General features: G+C 42.9%; 1 protein-coding gene across 1 annotated transcript in view; it reads right to left on the reverse strand.

Annotated features, from left to right (window-relative positions):
* LOC139569798 (eukaryotic translation initiation factor 3 subunit C-like) overlaps positions 1-13,826 on the reverse strand; it is an 82,787-nt gene that overhangs the window by 8,470 nt on the left and 60,491 nt on the right. The window contains exons 20-24 of the mRNA XM_071391157.1: positions 13,280-13,451; positions 9,821-9,980; positions 9,450-9,515; positions 8,609-8,696; positions 8,259-8,424 (exon numbers count right to left, since the gene is read on the reverse strand). Of these exons, the coding sequence (XP_071247258.1) occupies positions 8,259-8,424; positions 8,609-8,696; positions 9,450-9,515; positions 9,821-9,980; positions 13,280-13,451 (652 nt within the window). The remainder of the gene's footprint in view (positions 1-8,258; positions 8,425-8,608; positions 8,697-9,449; positions 9,516-9,820; positions 9,981-13,279; positions 13,452-13,826) is intronic.

A 13,826-nucleotide genomic window follows, 5' to 3' on the forward strand; every position in this document is an offset into this window, starting at 1 on the left:
ACTTTGTGGCAACAGTTTGGGGAATGCCTTTTCCTGTTTCAGCAAAGATAATGCCCCCGTGCACAAAGCGAGGTCCATACAGAAATGTTTGTCGAGATCGGTGTGTAAGAACTAGACTGGTCCGCACAGTCTGACACCTTTAGGATGAGTTGGAACGCCGACTGTGAGCCAGGCCAAATCTCCCAACATCAGTGCCCGACCTCACTAATGCTTGTGAAAGCAAGTCCCGGCTGCAATGTTCCAACATCTAGTGATAAGCCTTCCCAGAAAAGTGGAGGCTATTATAGTCAACTACCTTTTTTCCCCAAACCCTATGACTAATTGGTGGCACAGTCTGCTAAAACAGTTGGCTCTTGGTTCAATGGTTGTGAGTTATAGTCCCACATAGGGCACGAATTTCAAAGATAATTCGTAAAAATCCAAATTTACAGATATTCATTGTAAAGGGTTTAAATGCTGTTTCCCATGCTTGTTCAATTAACAAAAAAAAAATTAATGAACATGCACCTGTGGAACGGTCGTTAAGACACTAACAGCTTACAGATGGTAGGCAATTAAGGTCACAGTTCTGAAAACACTAAAGAGGCCTTTCTACGGACTCTGAAAAACACCAAAAGAAAGATGCCCAGGGTCCCTGCTCATCTGCATGAACGTGCCTTAGACATGCTGCAAGGGGGCATGAGGACTGCAGATGTGGCCAGGGCAATAAATTGCAATGTCCGTACTGTGAGACGCCTAAGACAGCGCTACAGGGAGACAGGATGGACAGCTGATTGTCCTTGCAGTGGCAGACCACGTGTAACAACACCTGCACAGGATCGGTACATCCGAACATCACACCTGCAGGACAGGTACAGGATGGCAACAACAACTGCCCGAGTTACACCAGGAACGCACAATCCCTCCATCAGTGCTTAGACTGTCTGCAATAGGCTGAGAGAGGCTGGACTGAGGGCTTGTAGGCCTGTTGTAAGGCAGGTCCTCACCAGACATCACAGGCAACAACGTCGCCTATGGGCACAAACCCACAGTCGCGGGACCAGCCAGGACTGGCAAAGAGTGCTCTTCACTGACAAGTCGTGGTTTTGTCTATCGTCGAGTTGTTGTTTATCGTTGAAGGAATGAACATTATACCGAGGCCTGTACTCTGGAGCGGGATTGTTTTGGAGGTGGAGGGTCCGTCATGGTCTGGGACGGTGTGTCACAGCATCATCGGACTGAGCTTGTTGTCATTGCAGGCAATCTCAACGCTGTGGGTTACAGGGAAGACATCCTCCTCCCTCTTGTGGTACCCTTCCTGCAGGCTCATCCTGACATGACCCTCCAGCATGACAATGCCACCAGCCATACTGCTTGTTCTCTGCGTGATTTCCTGCAAGACAAGAATGTCAGTGTTCTGCCATGGCCAGCGAAGAGCCTGGATCTCAATCCCATTGAGCACGTCTGGGACCTGTTGGATCGGAGGGTGAGGGCTAGGGCCATTCCCCCCAGAAATGTCCGGGAACTTGCAGGTGCCTTGGTGGAAGAGTGGGGTAACATCTCACAGCAAGAAATGGCAAATCTGGTGTAGTACACGAGGAGGAGATGCACTGCAGTGCTTAATGCAGCTGGTGGCCACACCAGATACTGACTATCACTTTTGATTTGGACCCCCCTTTTGTTCAGGGACACATTATTCCATTTATGTTAGTCACATGTCTGTGGAACTTGTTCAGTTTATGTCTCAGTTGTTGAATCTTATGTTCATACAAATATTTACACATGTTAAGTTTGCTGAAAATAAACGTAGTTGACAGTGAGGACGTTTCTTTTTTTGCAGAGATAGATATCTTTTTCAAATCCTTTACTTACAATATTCATCCCGTACCAACACACTTCGAATTTTGAAACGTGAAAGCATACCTGTGAGAGGGGTCACCCTTGTCGTAGTTGTTTTTATACAGTACCCAAGACCAATCTGTGAGTTAGTTTGACCATTGGAAAAAGAGCTACTGCGTAAATAATTAAGGCAATGTGGGTTGGATTGAACCCCTAAGCTTCATTTTCAAGGTGGTGATTGCAGTTTTCTTCCCAACACAATACCGTAATAAATGTGAATCCACATGTAAAAAAAAAAAAAACCCCATTGGGGATTCGAACTTACACTGCAAGTGGAAATAGATGTCAGGAACTAGGCACCTTACCACTGTGAGCTAACTGTCCAGAACCATATTGGCTCGCAATGCACAATTTTAGTATCAGTCAACTTCTAGTGAGAAGTTTACACAACCCCAAAATGTATATTTATGAGAAACTCCCCCCACCCACAAATGTCTTACCGGATTGCTTTTTTATTTTATTTGAAGGGGATGGGCAAAGGCTGAAATTGGTGTTGAGTTACACTTCACATTTCAGGTAATTGTTTATCGTCAGAGCCACAGATGGACTATTCTATATGACTGATTAGATAGACTGGTCTGATTAAGACCATTTGTGAACTAACCCTTATATCTAGAAAGGGTGGGTTATGTCATGACTGTCCTGATCAGGTCAGGTTACAGGAGACCACAACCCTACAGATTATCTCTCAACCCCAACAGAGGAGAGATCTAGGGGTCTGAAGATGTGGGGGTTTTATGACCCCTCACACCCATGGAAATTCTAAGACCACGGACAACATTCCCTTGTCCCTTCCCTCTCACTATGGAGAACCAGCCTCAGAACTGTAAACATGCAATAAAGGGACTTTGGAACAATGGTTTCCGTCAACTACAATGGTGGTCATGACGATAGATGGAATATGAAAATGTATGTCATTTTTGTTTTGTTATTAAAGGCTAATAGATTACGTTATTATGAAAACATTGTAACGTTAAGAGTTTTCCTCGTATATGCTTGATGTTTATACATTGTACGTTGTGTGGAAAATGTCCAAATCAAAGAGAATGTTTCGGTAAAGATGAAATGTGAAGTTAGGTGTCTAAAATTGGATTTGAGTAAAATCTATACCTTGCCCCTTTAACTTGGTACGCCCAGAGAATTGCCCTGAAGGCGGTTACGCCCACTTCTGACCCGAGGGTATAAAACCTGCGAGTGCAGAATTAACAGATTAGACTAAGTGACCCGAGCAGCAGCCAAAGGTCTAAAAGGTCAACGAACCCAAAACGCAACAAGTTTGAAGACAAATAAATATTTTTCTACCCAAGCTACGGATGAGTAGCGGTGTCTAAGCGGGTGAATACAAGCCGAACCACCTAGCCTCCACTCCCCATCGAATCGTGGTATCTACACTCTTTCATATTTACGCTGTGAGCTCTGAGCTACAGAGCTATCTGTCCTCCGAAGACCCCTTCCAGAGCGAGGACAAAGGAACAGGCCAGTAAAGCCAAAGGACACGGACATCGTGAGGACACCTAGAGAGGTGCGCAGGAGAAGTGCGTCATTGAGCAGCTTGAACGGTCCACGCGGGAAAATCCACGGAGACCCTCCACAAGTAATTACATCATTATATTCTGACTCATAACAGCGGCAGTTTGGGGCAAGGCTAGGGTTAGAATGAGCATAGCTGACAATTTCACCCAAATGTATATTCCTCGTGTACTTTCTCTCTCGTTTAACCTTTTGTCAATAGGGGGAGCTGTTAGCATTATTTTTTTTTTTACATTTCCAAATTAAACTGCCTCGTACTCAATTCTTGATCGTACAATATGCATATTATTGTTATTATTGGATAGAAAACAGTCTATAGTTTCTATAGGAGTTGAAATTTTGTCTCTGAGTGGTACAGAACAATTTCTACAGCACTTTTCATGACAGGGTTCAGATTTCAGAAATTTTTACCTCTGATCTGGGGTCTGTTTATAAGGCCACAGTGAATGCTATGAAGAAACCGACACTACCTACGTCTTCCTCTGGGTGTCTGTACGTCATCACGTTTTCAATGAAGTCTATGGGACGTTCACAGCCATTATAAATGACAAAAATGTACAGAGACCCCTCTTTCTCAACGTGCGCCTCAAGCGTGAAGGCCATCGGACCTGCCTCGTTCCAAATCGTTTTCTAACCAGCAGTATTTCTCCGGTCATGTTTTCAGTCGTTATAGTTGTTAAAAACATCATAATGTAGTGAATTTTAACCGTTTTATATCAATTTATATCCGTTTAGTGCGATTTTGAGGAATTTCTTTGTCGTGCACTCTGAAAGTTTGGACACGCTTTAGGGTGTCGGTCGTTGGTGATGGACATTTCGAAGGACAGAGGACATCTATCGACCAAAAGACGTTTATAACATAGAAAGGATACATTGCCCAAGAATATGATGGAAGATCAGCTCAAAGTAAGCAATATTTAATATGATAAACCGTGTTTCTGTCGAAATATTTTAAACGCATACATCGCCATTTTGTTTGGTATAGCTTCACTTGGCCAACCCTGTATTGAAAAGTAAGGATAATTTTAAAAATGTAAATCAGCGGTTGCATTAAGAACTAATTTGTCTTTCGATTCCTGTCAACCCTGTATTTTTTAGTCAAGTATATGATTAGCTTTTAATTAAACTAGATCACTCTGATAGATGACGTCAGACATATTGAGGCTTGATTTCCTAGTATTTTCATTGTGTAACCACGGTTTTGTATGGCTAAATATGCACCTTTTCGAACAAACTGTATATGTATGTTGTAAAATGATGTTACAGGAGTGTCATCGGAAGAATTCTGAGAAGGTTAGTGAAAAAATTAATATCTTTTGGCGGTGGTTACGTTATAGCGCTCTTTGGCTGGAATCGATGCTCTGGTAACGTTGGAACATGTAGTATGCTAACTTATCGATTTATTGTGTTTTCGCTGAAAAACGCTTAGAAAATCTGAAATATGGTCTGAAATCACAAGAACTGGGTCTTTCCATTGCTATGCTTTGTCTATTTTTATGAAATGTTTTATGATGAGTAAATTGGTCATACACGTTGCTCTATCTAGTAATTCTAGTGGATTTGTGATGGTCGGTGCAATTGTAAACTGTGATTTCTACCTGAAATATGCACTTTTTTCTAACAAAAACTATCCTATACCATGAATATGTTATCAGACTGTCATCTGATGGTTTTTTTTATAGGTTATTGGCTATCAATATCTTAGTTGAGCCGAATTGGTGATAGCACCTGAAGGAGTAAGAAACTGATGGAGTTAGAATAGTGGTGTATTTTGCTAACGTGTTTAGCTAATAGATTTACATATTTTGTCTTCCCTGTAAAACATTTTAAAAATCTGAAATGGTGGCTTTATTCACAAGATCTGTATCTTTCATCTGGTGTCTTGGACTTGTGATTTAATGATATTTAGATGCTACTATCTACTTCTGAAGCTATGCTATCTATGCTAATCAGTGTGTGGGGGGTGGGGGGTGCTCCCGGATCCGGGTTTCTGAGGCAGTAAAAGTTAAATCCCCAATTTGGGTAACACGCGCCCTAGTGTGTTGGCCCGTTATACTAAGTTCTAATCAATAGCCTAGAATGTGTTTTTGTCTATGTGTATCTTTTATCATCATTTTAGCTTTTTAGTAAATAAACATTCAACTAAGATTGGTGTGGTGCGAATTCATTAGTGAGACCCGGGTCCGTGCAGAATCCCGGGCTATACGACGTTCAGAACGAGACTGTTAGAGGCAACTGGTTAATTAGCGGCTGTGGTAAAATCGATATTCTGATATTCTTTGAGTTAATTTGGGAAATAGAAACTCAATAAAAACTAGTTTTCCCATGGTGCCCCAGGTTAATGAGTTAATAATTGCTTGATTCAGTTAATCACGTAATTAGAAACTTGCAATCATTCGATGAGCAACAGTCGCCACATTAACTAATACAACGTCACGACAGTTATAAGACAGTTTTAAATTGACTCCTACATGGCTAACGATTTACAGTCTCTCCCATGTCTGTCGTGTTGAGTGCTTTTATGTTGCGCTTTATTTAGACATGCACTGAGTGTACAAAACATTAAGATCACCTGCTATTTCCATGACAAACTGACCAGGTAAATCCAAGTGAAAGTTATGATCCCTTATTGATGTCACTTTCAAATCAGTGTAGATGAAGGATGAGAAGAATTTTCAAGCCTTTAGACAATTGAGACATGGATTGTGTGTGTGGCATTCAGAGGGTGAATGGGCAAGACAAAAGGTGTGTGCCTTTGAACGGGGTATGGTAGTAGGTGCCAGGTGCACTGTTTGTGTCAACAGTTGCCCGTGTGTATCAAGAATGTTCCACCACCCAAAGGACATCCAGCCAACTTGACAACTGTGGGAAGCATTTGAGTCAACATGGGTCAGCATTCCTGTGGAACGCTTTCGACACCGTGTAGAGTCCATGTCCCGACGATTGAGGCTGTTCTGAGGGCGGGGTTCAACTCAATATTAGGAAGGTGTTTGTTAATGTTTTGTACACTCAGTGTATTTAGAAGTAGAGGGGGGAGATGGATGAATGGTATAGGGCTGTGACGGTCATGGAATTTGGGCTTAGGGTTATTTGTCAGGAAAATGTCCACGGTCACAACTCCCAAGTGGCGCAGCGGTCTAAGGCACTGCATCTCAGTGCTAGAGGCGTCACTACAGACACTCTGGTTCGAATCCAGGCTGTATCACAACCGGCCGCGATTGGGAGTCCCATAGGGCGGCGCACAATTGGCCCAGCGTCGTCCGGGTTTGGCCGGTGTAGGCCGTCGTTGTAAATAAGAATTTGCTCTTAACTGACTTGCCTAGATAAACAAAGGTGACATTCACACGCATTCAACTGTACAAATAGCAAAATTAAGGTGCGTCTGCTGCGCCGCTTCCAGCAAAAGCAGTAGCACCACAGAAATAGAATGAATAGAACGGCCGTTCCCATTCAAGTCAACGATGGCATAATGGGTGGACTGTCAAGAAGTACCCATGCCAGGAAGTAAATTAACCCTTCAATCTGTTCTGTGATTTATTGAGTGAACTCAACAAAAAATACCTTCCATTGCATGAATCATATCAGTAAGCATCATTTTAAATGAACATTCCAAGTTACCATGGCAATCGAGCATCAGTTGACAGAACATCCAAAATGACCATGAACATTATTGCATCACAATACCAGGCTGACATTGCGAGTGTACCCATGAGTTTATCAGTCAAATTGCCAGGGTTAGAGCTTCAAAGCCTGATCTAGTCATTCTATTTCCATTGCCTAGCAACTGCAGTAAACAAGTCTATCACATAGTCACAGATAGAACAATAAACCAGATGTTTTTAAAAAATTGCATTGTTTCAAAAGGAGTGCAAGGGCAAATTTAGTTATTGCACACCAGCACTAACAGAAATATGCAAATACATGCTAGACCACACCAATAGGATCTTGCTTGCGCGTGCTTGGCTCTGCCCACCACCTTGCTTGTTCTGCCCACTATGATTGATGTGCTCCCATTGGACACGACAGGCTGTGGTCTATCTTGGGTTATTATTACAAATATTTGAAGCAGTGATCATGCAGTTGCAGTGTGCAGCTGTTGCACACATACTTCACGTTTGCTAGTCTAGCATGGATTTCAACTTCGGTTTTCATCGGTCATGGCTAGAAGGGATAGATAGTCAAATTAACGTCAAAATATTTTGGGGGGGCATTTGATCTAAGCCTAAACCTAAACCTTAAACTAATTATCCTAACCTTCTATCCTAAACTGCTGCGGAAGTGCTAACATGCTACAAAGTCAAATCGGACAAAAGCTGTATCCCATCTAGTCAAAAACGATTTCATCACCGTCTCAGATTCACATTCCCTTAAAAAGGTCCACACTCACCAAGAATCACATTTGGTAGTTCATTTCAGCAGAAATTGTGTCTTTTAGCATCTTTACAAACCGGATAAAACATATAGCCAGAGCACATAAGGTAGATACAGATCATATTATCAAAAGGAGCACATTTTTAAGGAGACAGAGCATAGAGGGAGGAGAATGAGATAATTCGTCAAACTATAATCATTAATGTACACTACTGCTATTGGGCATATTTACTTAAAAATACAATCAAAATAATCTATTAGAACGGTTATGATGGTTATTTTATTTACGGTCTTCAGCCATAATCGTCAGTTACACGGTTATACAATTACCGTGCCAGCCCTAGAAGGGGTGACCATATGAATGGTGGACACGGGGATCGAACCCCAGTCTCTACGGTTGGCATGTATGTGCTAGGAGTCAGGTGTTACCACTAGACGAAAGGCTCTGCACATGTATTCTATGTGGCTGCTCCACTAACCTCTGTTGAAGTAGCCGCCGTAGATGCCCTGCTTGAGGTCAAAGACGCGCTCGTTATTCTCCACCAGGCCACCCAGCTTCTCTGCCAGCTGCAGGGCCATGTTCTGCAGGGAGGTGGGCTCTGTGCGGTGCATCACCACCGTCTGGGTGGGCTGGTCCAGGGATGCCTGGGGGAGGAAAGACAGATAAGACACAGATGACATACGGACAGACCGACGCACAGGCGAAAGTCATTCAGAGACACACACACAAACATGTTACAGCTCCAGGTTCATAAAACAATGTCATCATCTAGCTTTATTATAGTGCTGTACGGTCTACACATGACACATTGATGCCGTGGGTTTTTACCATGAGCTCTTCGTTGATGATCATCTTGCTGATGATGCTGTGCACCGTGGGCAGCTCCAGCTCAAACATCTCCTTCAGTGTCTCCATACTGAGGCACAAAGGGGAAGGAGAACGATTGTATTGATCCATTCATCCATTTAACCAGGCGAGCTAATTATATGAGACACAGTAGATGTAGCCTGGTCCCAGATCATTTTGTGCTGTATAACCAAATGTTAGCCTCAGAATCCCAGGCTTCTCACAGTAGTGAGAAAGCCTGGGGAAGTAACTCCTCGGGAAGTAGTCTTGCTTGGGTTGAGTTCGGTAGTCTAGATGGAAACCAGTGACGGGTTGACACTTATCAAACCAATCAAAGATTTTGCATGGGTGGAGTTCCTAAAAGACGTTGTGTTTCAAAAACAAATGTTGACTTGCAACAAGTTGGCATGCATAAGATACAAAACGAATGCCGCATAGGCAAATAAAACCGAGATATGCCCAAAAAAATGAAAGACAAGGAAATGCCTCTCCGGAGGGGAAACGCCATTTCTACTCAGAGCCAATCAAATGCGAGTGCTGAATGTCACCGACTCAGGCAGAAATCCAAACATGAAGTTCACCAGACATCCAATAGCTGAGTGAACAAGATGGTATTTTGGAAGGTTGACTACACGAGAATAAGCCTATAGTAATCCCTATGGTCGTTGTCATGCCATAGGAGTTGGCAATAACAAACAGACCAGGCTACAGTAGTTAAGATCAGAACATTGAATAGAGAATCTCCATTGAAAGTTATTTTTAGTCCAGGACTCGGCTTAGTCTGTAACTGGGAAACCGCCCGATTAGTTTTAAAAGTTATTACCTGATGGAGTCGTAAACGCTGCTGTAGGTGAACAGGTAAGTCCTCAGAGACTCCTCCTGGATCTTCCTGCAACCACAAACCATCAGGAAACGTTACAGGAATGCTACCTCTGAAGGAGGCATTGTGTTGCCAAAACATTAGTTCAGTCATGAAATTACAAACTACTTGTATACTAGTGTGCAACTTTATTTTTCTAAAGGGTTGTTTTATTAGTCCTTCTATGGACTTGATTGAATTAATTTTATTCAACCATTCCAGGCTGCAATTCGTTGATACTACCTACTGAAACACGACAACTGATAAAAAGAGGGACAGTTGCATAATAGGGGTTAAAGCAAACCTTTTATATCATCAATTTTTGACACACCAACCTGACAAGCATCTCTCGCACGCACTGTGTCTCAGGGAATAGATCCCAAACCTTGCTGTTCATCTTCTCGCTGATGATGAATGAGTGGCAGGTGCGCCAGTCGCCCATCTTCATGGACTTGCTGGCCGAGACCACATGCTCACGCATGCTCTCTGGGGGTCCTGGAAGGGCCACGGAGAGGGATGGATTTGTTTAGTGTTTTATGTATGCCCATTGCTGTATCTGTATTGGTACTTGTCTGTATCAGCTGTACAATCTTATCGTAAGGCTTAATGACATTCTTAGCCACCCACTTTCCTCAAAGTACATTTTTGTTTAATGTACATTGTGTGTTGACATCTTGGGATTACTGGATATCATAAAGACCAATCAGGGGAAAAAAACTACATTTTTTCGCCCCTATGTCTTACTTAACCTCTGCTGGATCGGTGTCCTGTTAACGGGACAGTTGTTGCTCAATATGCATAATGTGACTAGAACAACGTTGTAAACAACCACCAATTTTCCGGTACATATAGATGTCTTATACGGGCAGAAAGCTTAAATTCTTGTTAATCTAACTGCATTGTCCAATTTACAGCAGCTATTACAGCGAAAAAATACCATGCTATTGTTCGAGGATAGTGCACAACAACAAAACACTTATCACTGCGACAGGTTCGATACATTCATATCCAAAGGTAAATAATGTACTTACATACTGTAATATTGCTCTGATTTGTCATCCTGAGGGTCCCAGAGATAAAATGTAGTGTAGTTTTGTTTGATAAAATCTATTTCTATATCCTAACACGATCCGTCCTCCCCTCACCAGCCGTATTTACCATTGGTACACACACTTCACCAGTGATTGTGTCCCCCCCTACTCTATAATAAATATGTTTATAGATGTGTTAATTTTATGTATTGATACAGGGCTCATCCGTAAAAGTATTCTTACAGAATTTTTTTTTCTTCCATAGTGCCAGGGACTCGGATGAACAATGGGAACCCCCAAAGTCAAGGTGTCCATCCCCCACTCATTCAGACGTTGAAGCTGGTTCATCCAGTCTGACCCCTGCTGTCTCCTGCTCCACACCGACCCCCGCCTGGCCATCTAGAGGTGTGAAGAGGCCAGCCAAGAAGCAGAGGAGGGGAAGTGCAACAGCTGTAACCGAAGAGGCAGGAGACCGTTGGTACACTGTGCTAGATGATGATTTGGAGCCACTTCCACCAACATTTTGACCGAAAAGGCAGACAGAACCTCAGCTGGACATAACTAGAAAGTACAGCCTCCTTCATCGTTTACAGATGTGTTTCTCCTTGTCAGTTCTTGATTCGCTGGTGTCTAACACCAACAAGTATGGGGCTTTTCAAGCATGTAAGAAAGAGGCATGGAAGCCCATTTCCATCCAAGACCTGTACTGTTACATCTCACTGGTCATTTACATGGATGGGGCTTGTGAAGTTGAAAAACCTGAAGGACTACTGGAGAAGCTCAACACTCTACCAACTGCCTTTTCCCACCACTGTCATATCTACTAAAAGGTTTCTAACTCGCGGGAGCTTCATATCAGTGACCCACAAGCTGACGACGACAATGACAAGAAGAGAGGCACAGCAAGCTTTGATCGGTTTGATTTTGCAGAGCCTCTCTACCCCAGCATGGTTGAGGCCTGCAAGACCCACTTTCAGCCTGAGCAAAACCTGTCCATAGATGAGAGGATGGTAGCCTCAAAGGCTAGAATTGGCAATATTGGCGTAACAAGCCAACAAAATGGGTTTACAAACTGTCTGTTTTGGCCGATTCTGTGTGTGCATACACTTGTGGACCACTAAAAATGCCCCCATTCCAGCTGCTGTAAAGGATTACAACAAGCGCATGGGAGGTGTGGACCTGTCAGACGTTCTCACAATGTTCTCCACAAGACAATGAAATGGTACAAGACATTGTTCTATCACTTCAACGACATTGATGTGGTAAATGCATTCATCCTCCAGCAGGAAAATGGCTAAGAGCTATGGACAGACCCCCATGACATAGCTAGCCTTCAGAGAGCTGCTCATCCAGGAGCTTGTTGACTATGGCACAAAGTCTACTGCAGCACCTTCTGTCCCCTCTACTCCTGCCACCAGTGGTGTTCACCTGCCCAAATACATAACTGCAGATATGAATGTGCCTCAGGGCCAAAAGGGCACAGCAGGGAGGCGTCGTGCTCTGTGTCACAAGAATCTCCCATCACCTGCACTACTTGTTCTGCTACCCTCTGCTTTACAGCAGAAAGAGACTGCCATGGGACTTGGCATCAGCAGCACAATATTGTGTAGAGGACTCAGGGTGTTCCAAATATTGTAATTATTATATATATTTTTTTTCTCACTTTGTGTGCGGTTTGTGGTGTGTTCACACCACTGACATTAGATCACTGCTGGCTGCTAACTTGGCCCTTATCTTAAATATTGAACTTCTGTGTTTGGAGACATTGGATTAGCATTCTTGTCACATCTCCTGTTAGTACCTTTTATGTAGGGAAGCTAATGATTCATCATGTATGACATTCCTGGGTGTAAACTTGTATTTTTTTATTAGCATAGCATTTTTGTATGTTCTCTATAGTTATTTTCTTGAAAATGTATCCATTTACCAATTCGGCCACTTGGAGGCCACTTGGGTACATTTGGGCAACTCGTGAGGGACACCTGGGTGACTTCATACTAAGAATTCTGGGAGTCGGAGTGGTCAGAGAGGGGCGTTATTGGTATTATTGGCAGAGAGAAGGACAAACTCTTATTGGTCTATTAACTTATACCGCCTGGTGATGTCACCAGGCAGTCCATAACCCCACCCAGCCGAACAAATTGAAATTTCAGGCTGTCTTTTCATGCAGCTCTTTTGTGGCTCCCGAGTGGCGCAGCGGTCTAAGGCACTGCATCTCAGTGCTAGAGGCGTCACTACAGACCTTGGTTCGATCCCAGGCTGTATCACAACCGGCCGTGATTGGGAGTTCCATAGGGCGGTGCACAATTGGCCCAGCGTCGACTGGTTTAGGGGAGGGTTTTGCCAGGGTAGGCCGTTATTGTAAAATAAGAATTTGTTCTTAACCGATTTGCCTAGTTTAAAAAATAAAAATGTTTACCTTTTTATTTAACACTAAAATGCATTATCATAATTTTCACAACTTCACACTATTATTCCAAACTCAGTGTGGAAATAGATATAAAACACAATAAATCATGTTTGACTGCACTGCCACTTTAAATACTGTCCGTCTCTTATCTAGGTATGAGTTATTTGTACCCGCCCACATTTTGGTCCAAAACTAGGCTGTGTACATTAGTGCACTCAATGAAAAAAAGAAAAGAAAAAATAACATTTATTATTGGACAGGTCCTGGTAGTTCCTCCCAGTTTCAGCCTTTTTCTTCCAATTGGTGCCTAATGAACACAATCCTGCTTTGTCTTCACAGCCTACTGTACGTACCCAGAAGGGGCTGCCTCTCGCCGACCCTCAGCTGGTGGTGGAACTGCTTGCTGATCATCCTGCGGCGGGCGTCAAACTCGTGGGCCGCCATGTAGGGGATCTCCAGCAGCATGGCAGACACCAGGTACACGCACTCCAGCAGCTCCAGGTTGATGTGCATGTGGAAGGGCACCTGGAACAAGATGGATAACAATGTCATGTTGTAGACTAATCACAGTCAGTGTAGTATATCAGTGTAATACTGTACAATATTCATAAAGGAGGCTCTAGTACACTATATACACACACACACTACAGTTCAAAAGTTTGGGGTCACTTAGAAATGTCCTTGTTTTTGAAAGAAAAGCACATTTTTTGTCCTTTAAAATAACATCAAATTTATCAGAAATACAGTGTAGACATTGTTAATGTTGTAAATGACTATTGTAGCTGGAAACGGCAGGTTTTTTATGGAATATTTACATAGGCGTACAGAGGCACATTTTCAGCAACCATCACTCCTGTGTTCCAATGGAATGTTGTGTTAACTAATCCAAGTTTGAAAATA

The sequence above is a fragment of the Salvelinus alpinus genome, chromosome 3 (assembly GCF_045679555.1).
Source record: "Salvelinus alpinus chromosome 3, SLU_Salpinus.1, whole genome shotgun sequence".
Taxonomy (NCBI): domain Eukaryota; kingdom Metazoa; phylum Chordata; class Actinopteri; order Salmoniformes; family Salmonidae; genus Salvelinus; species Salvelinus alpinus.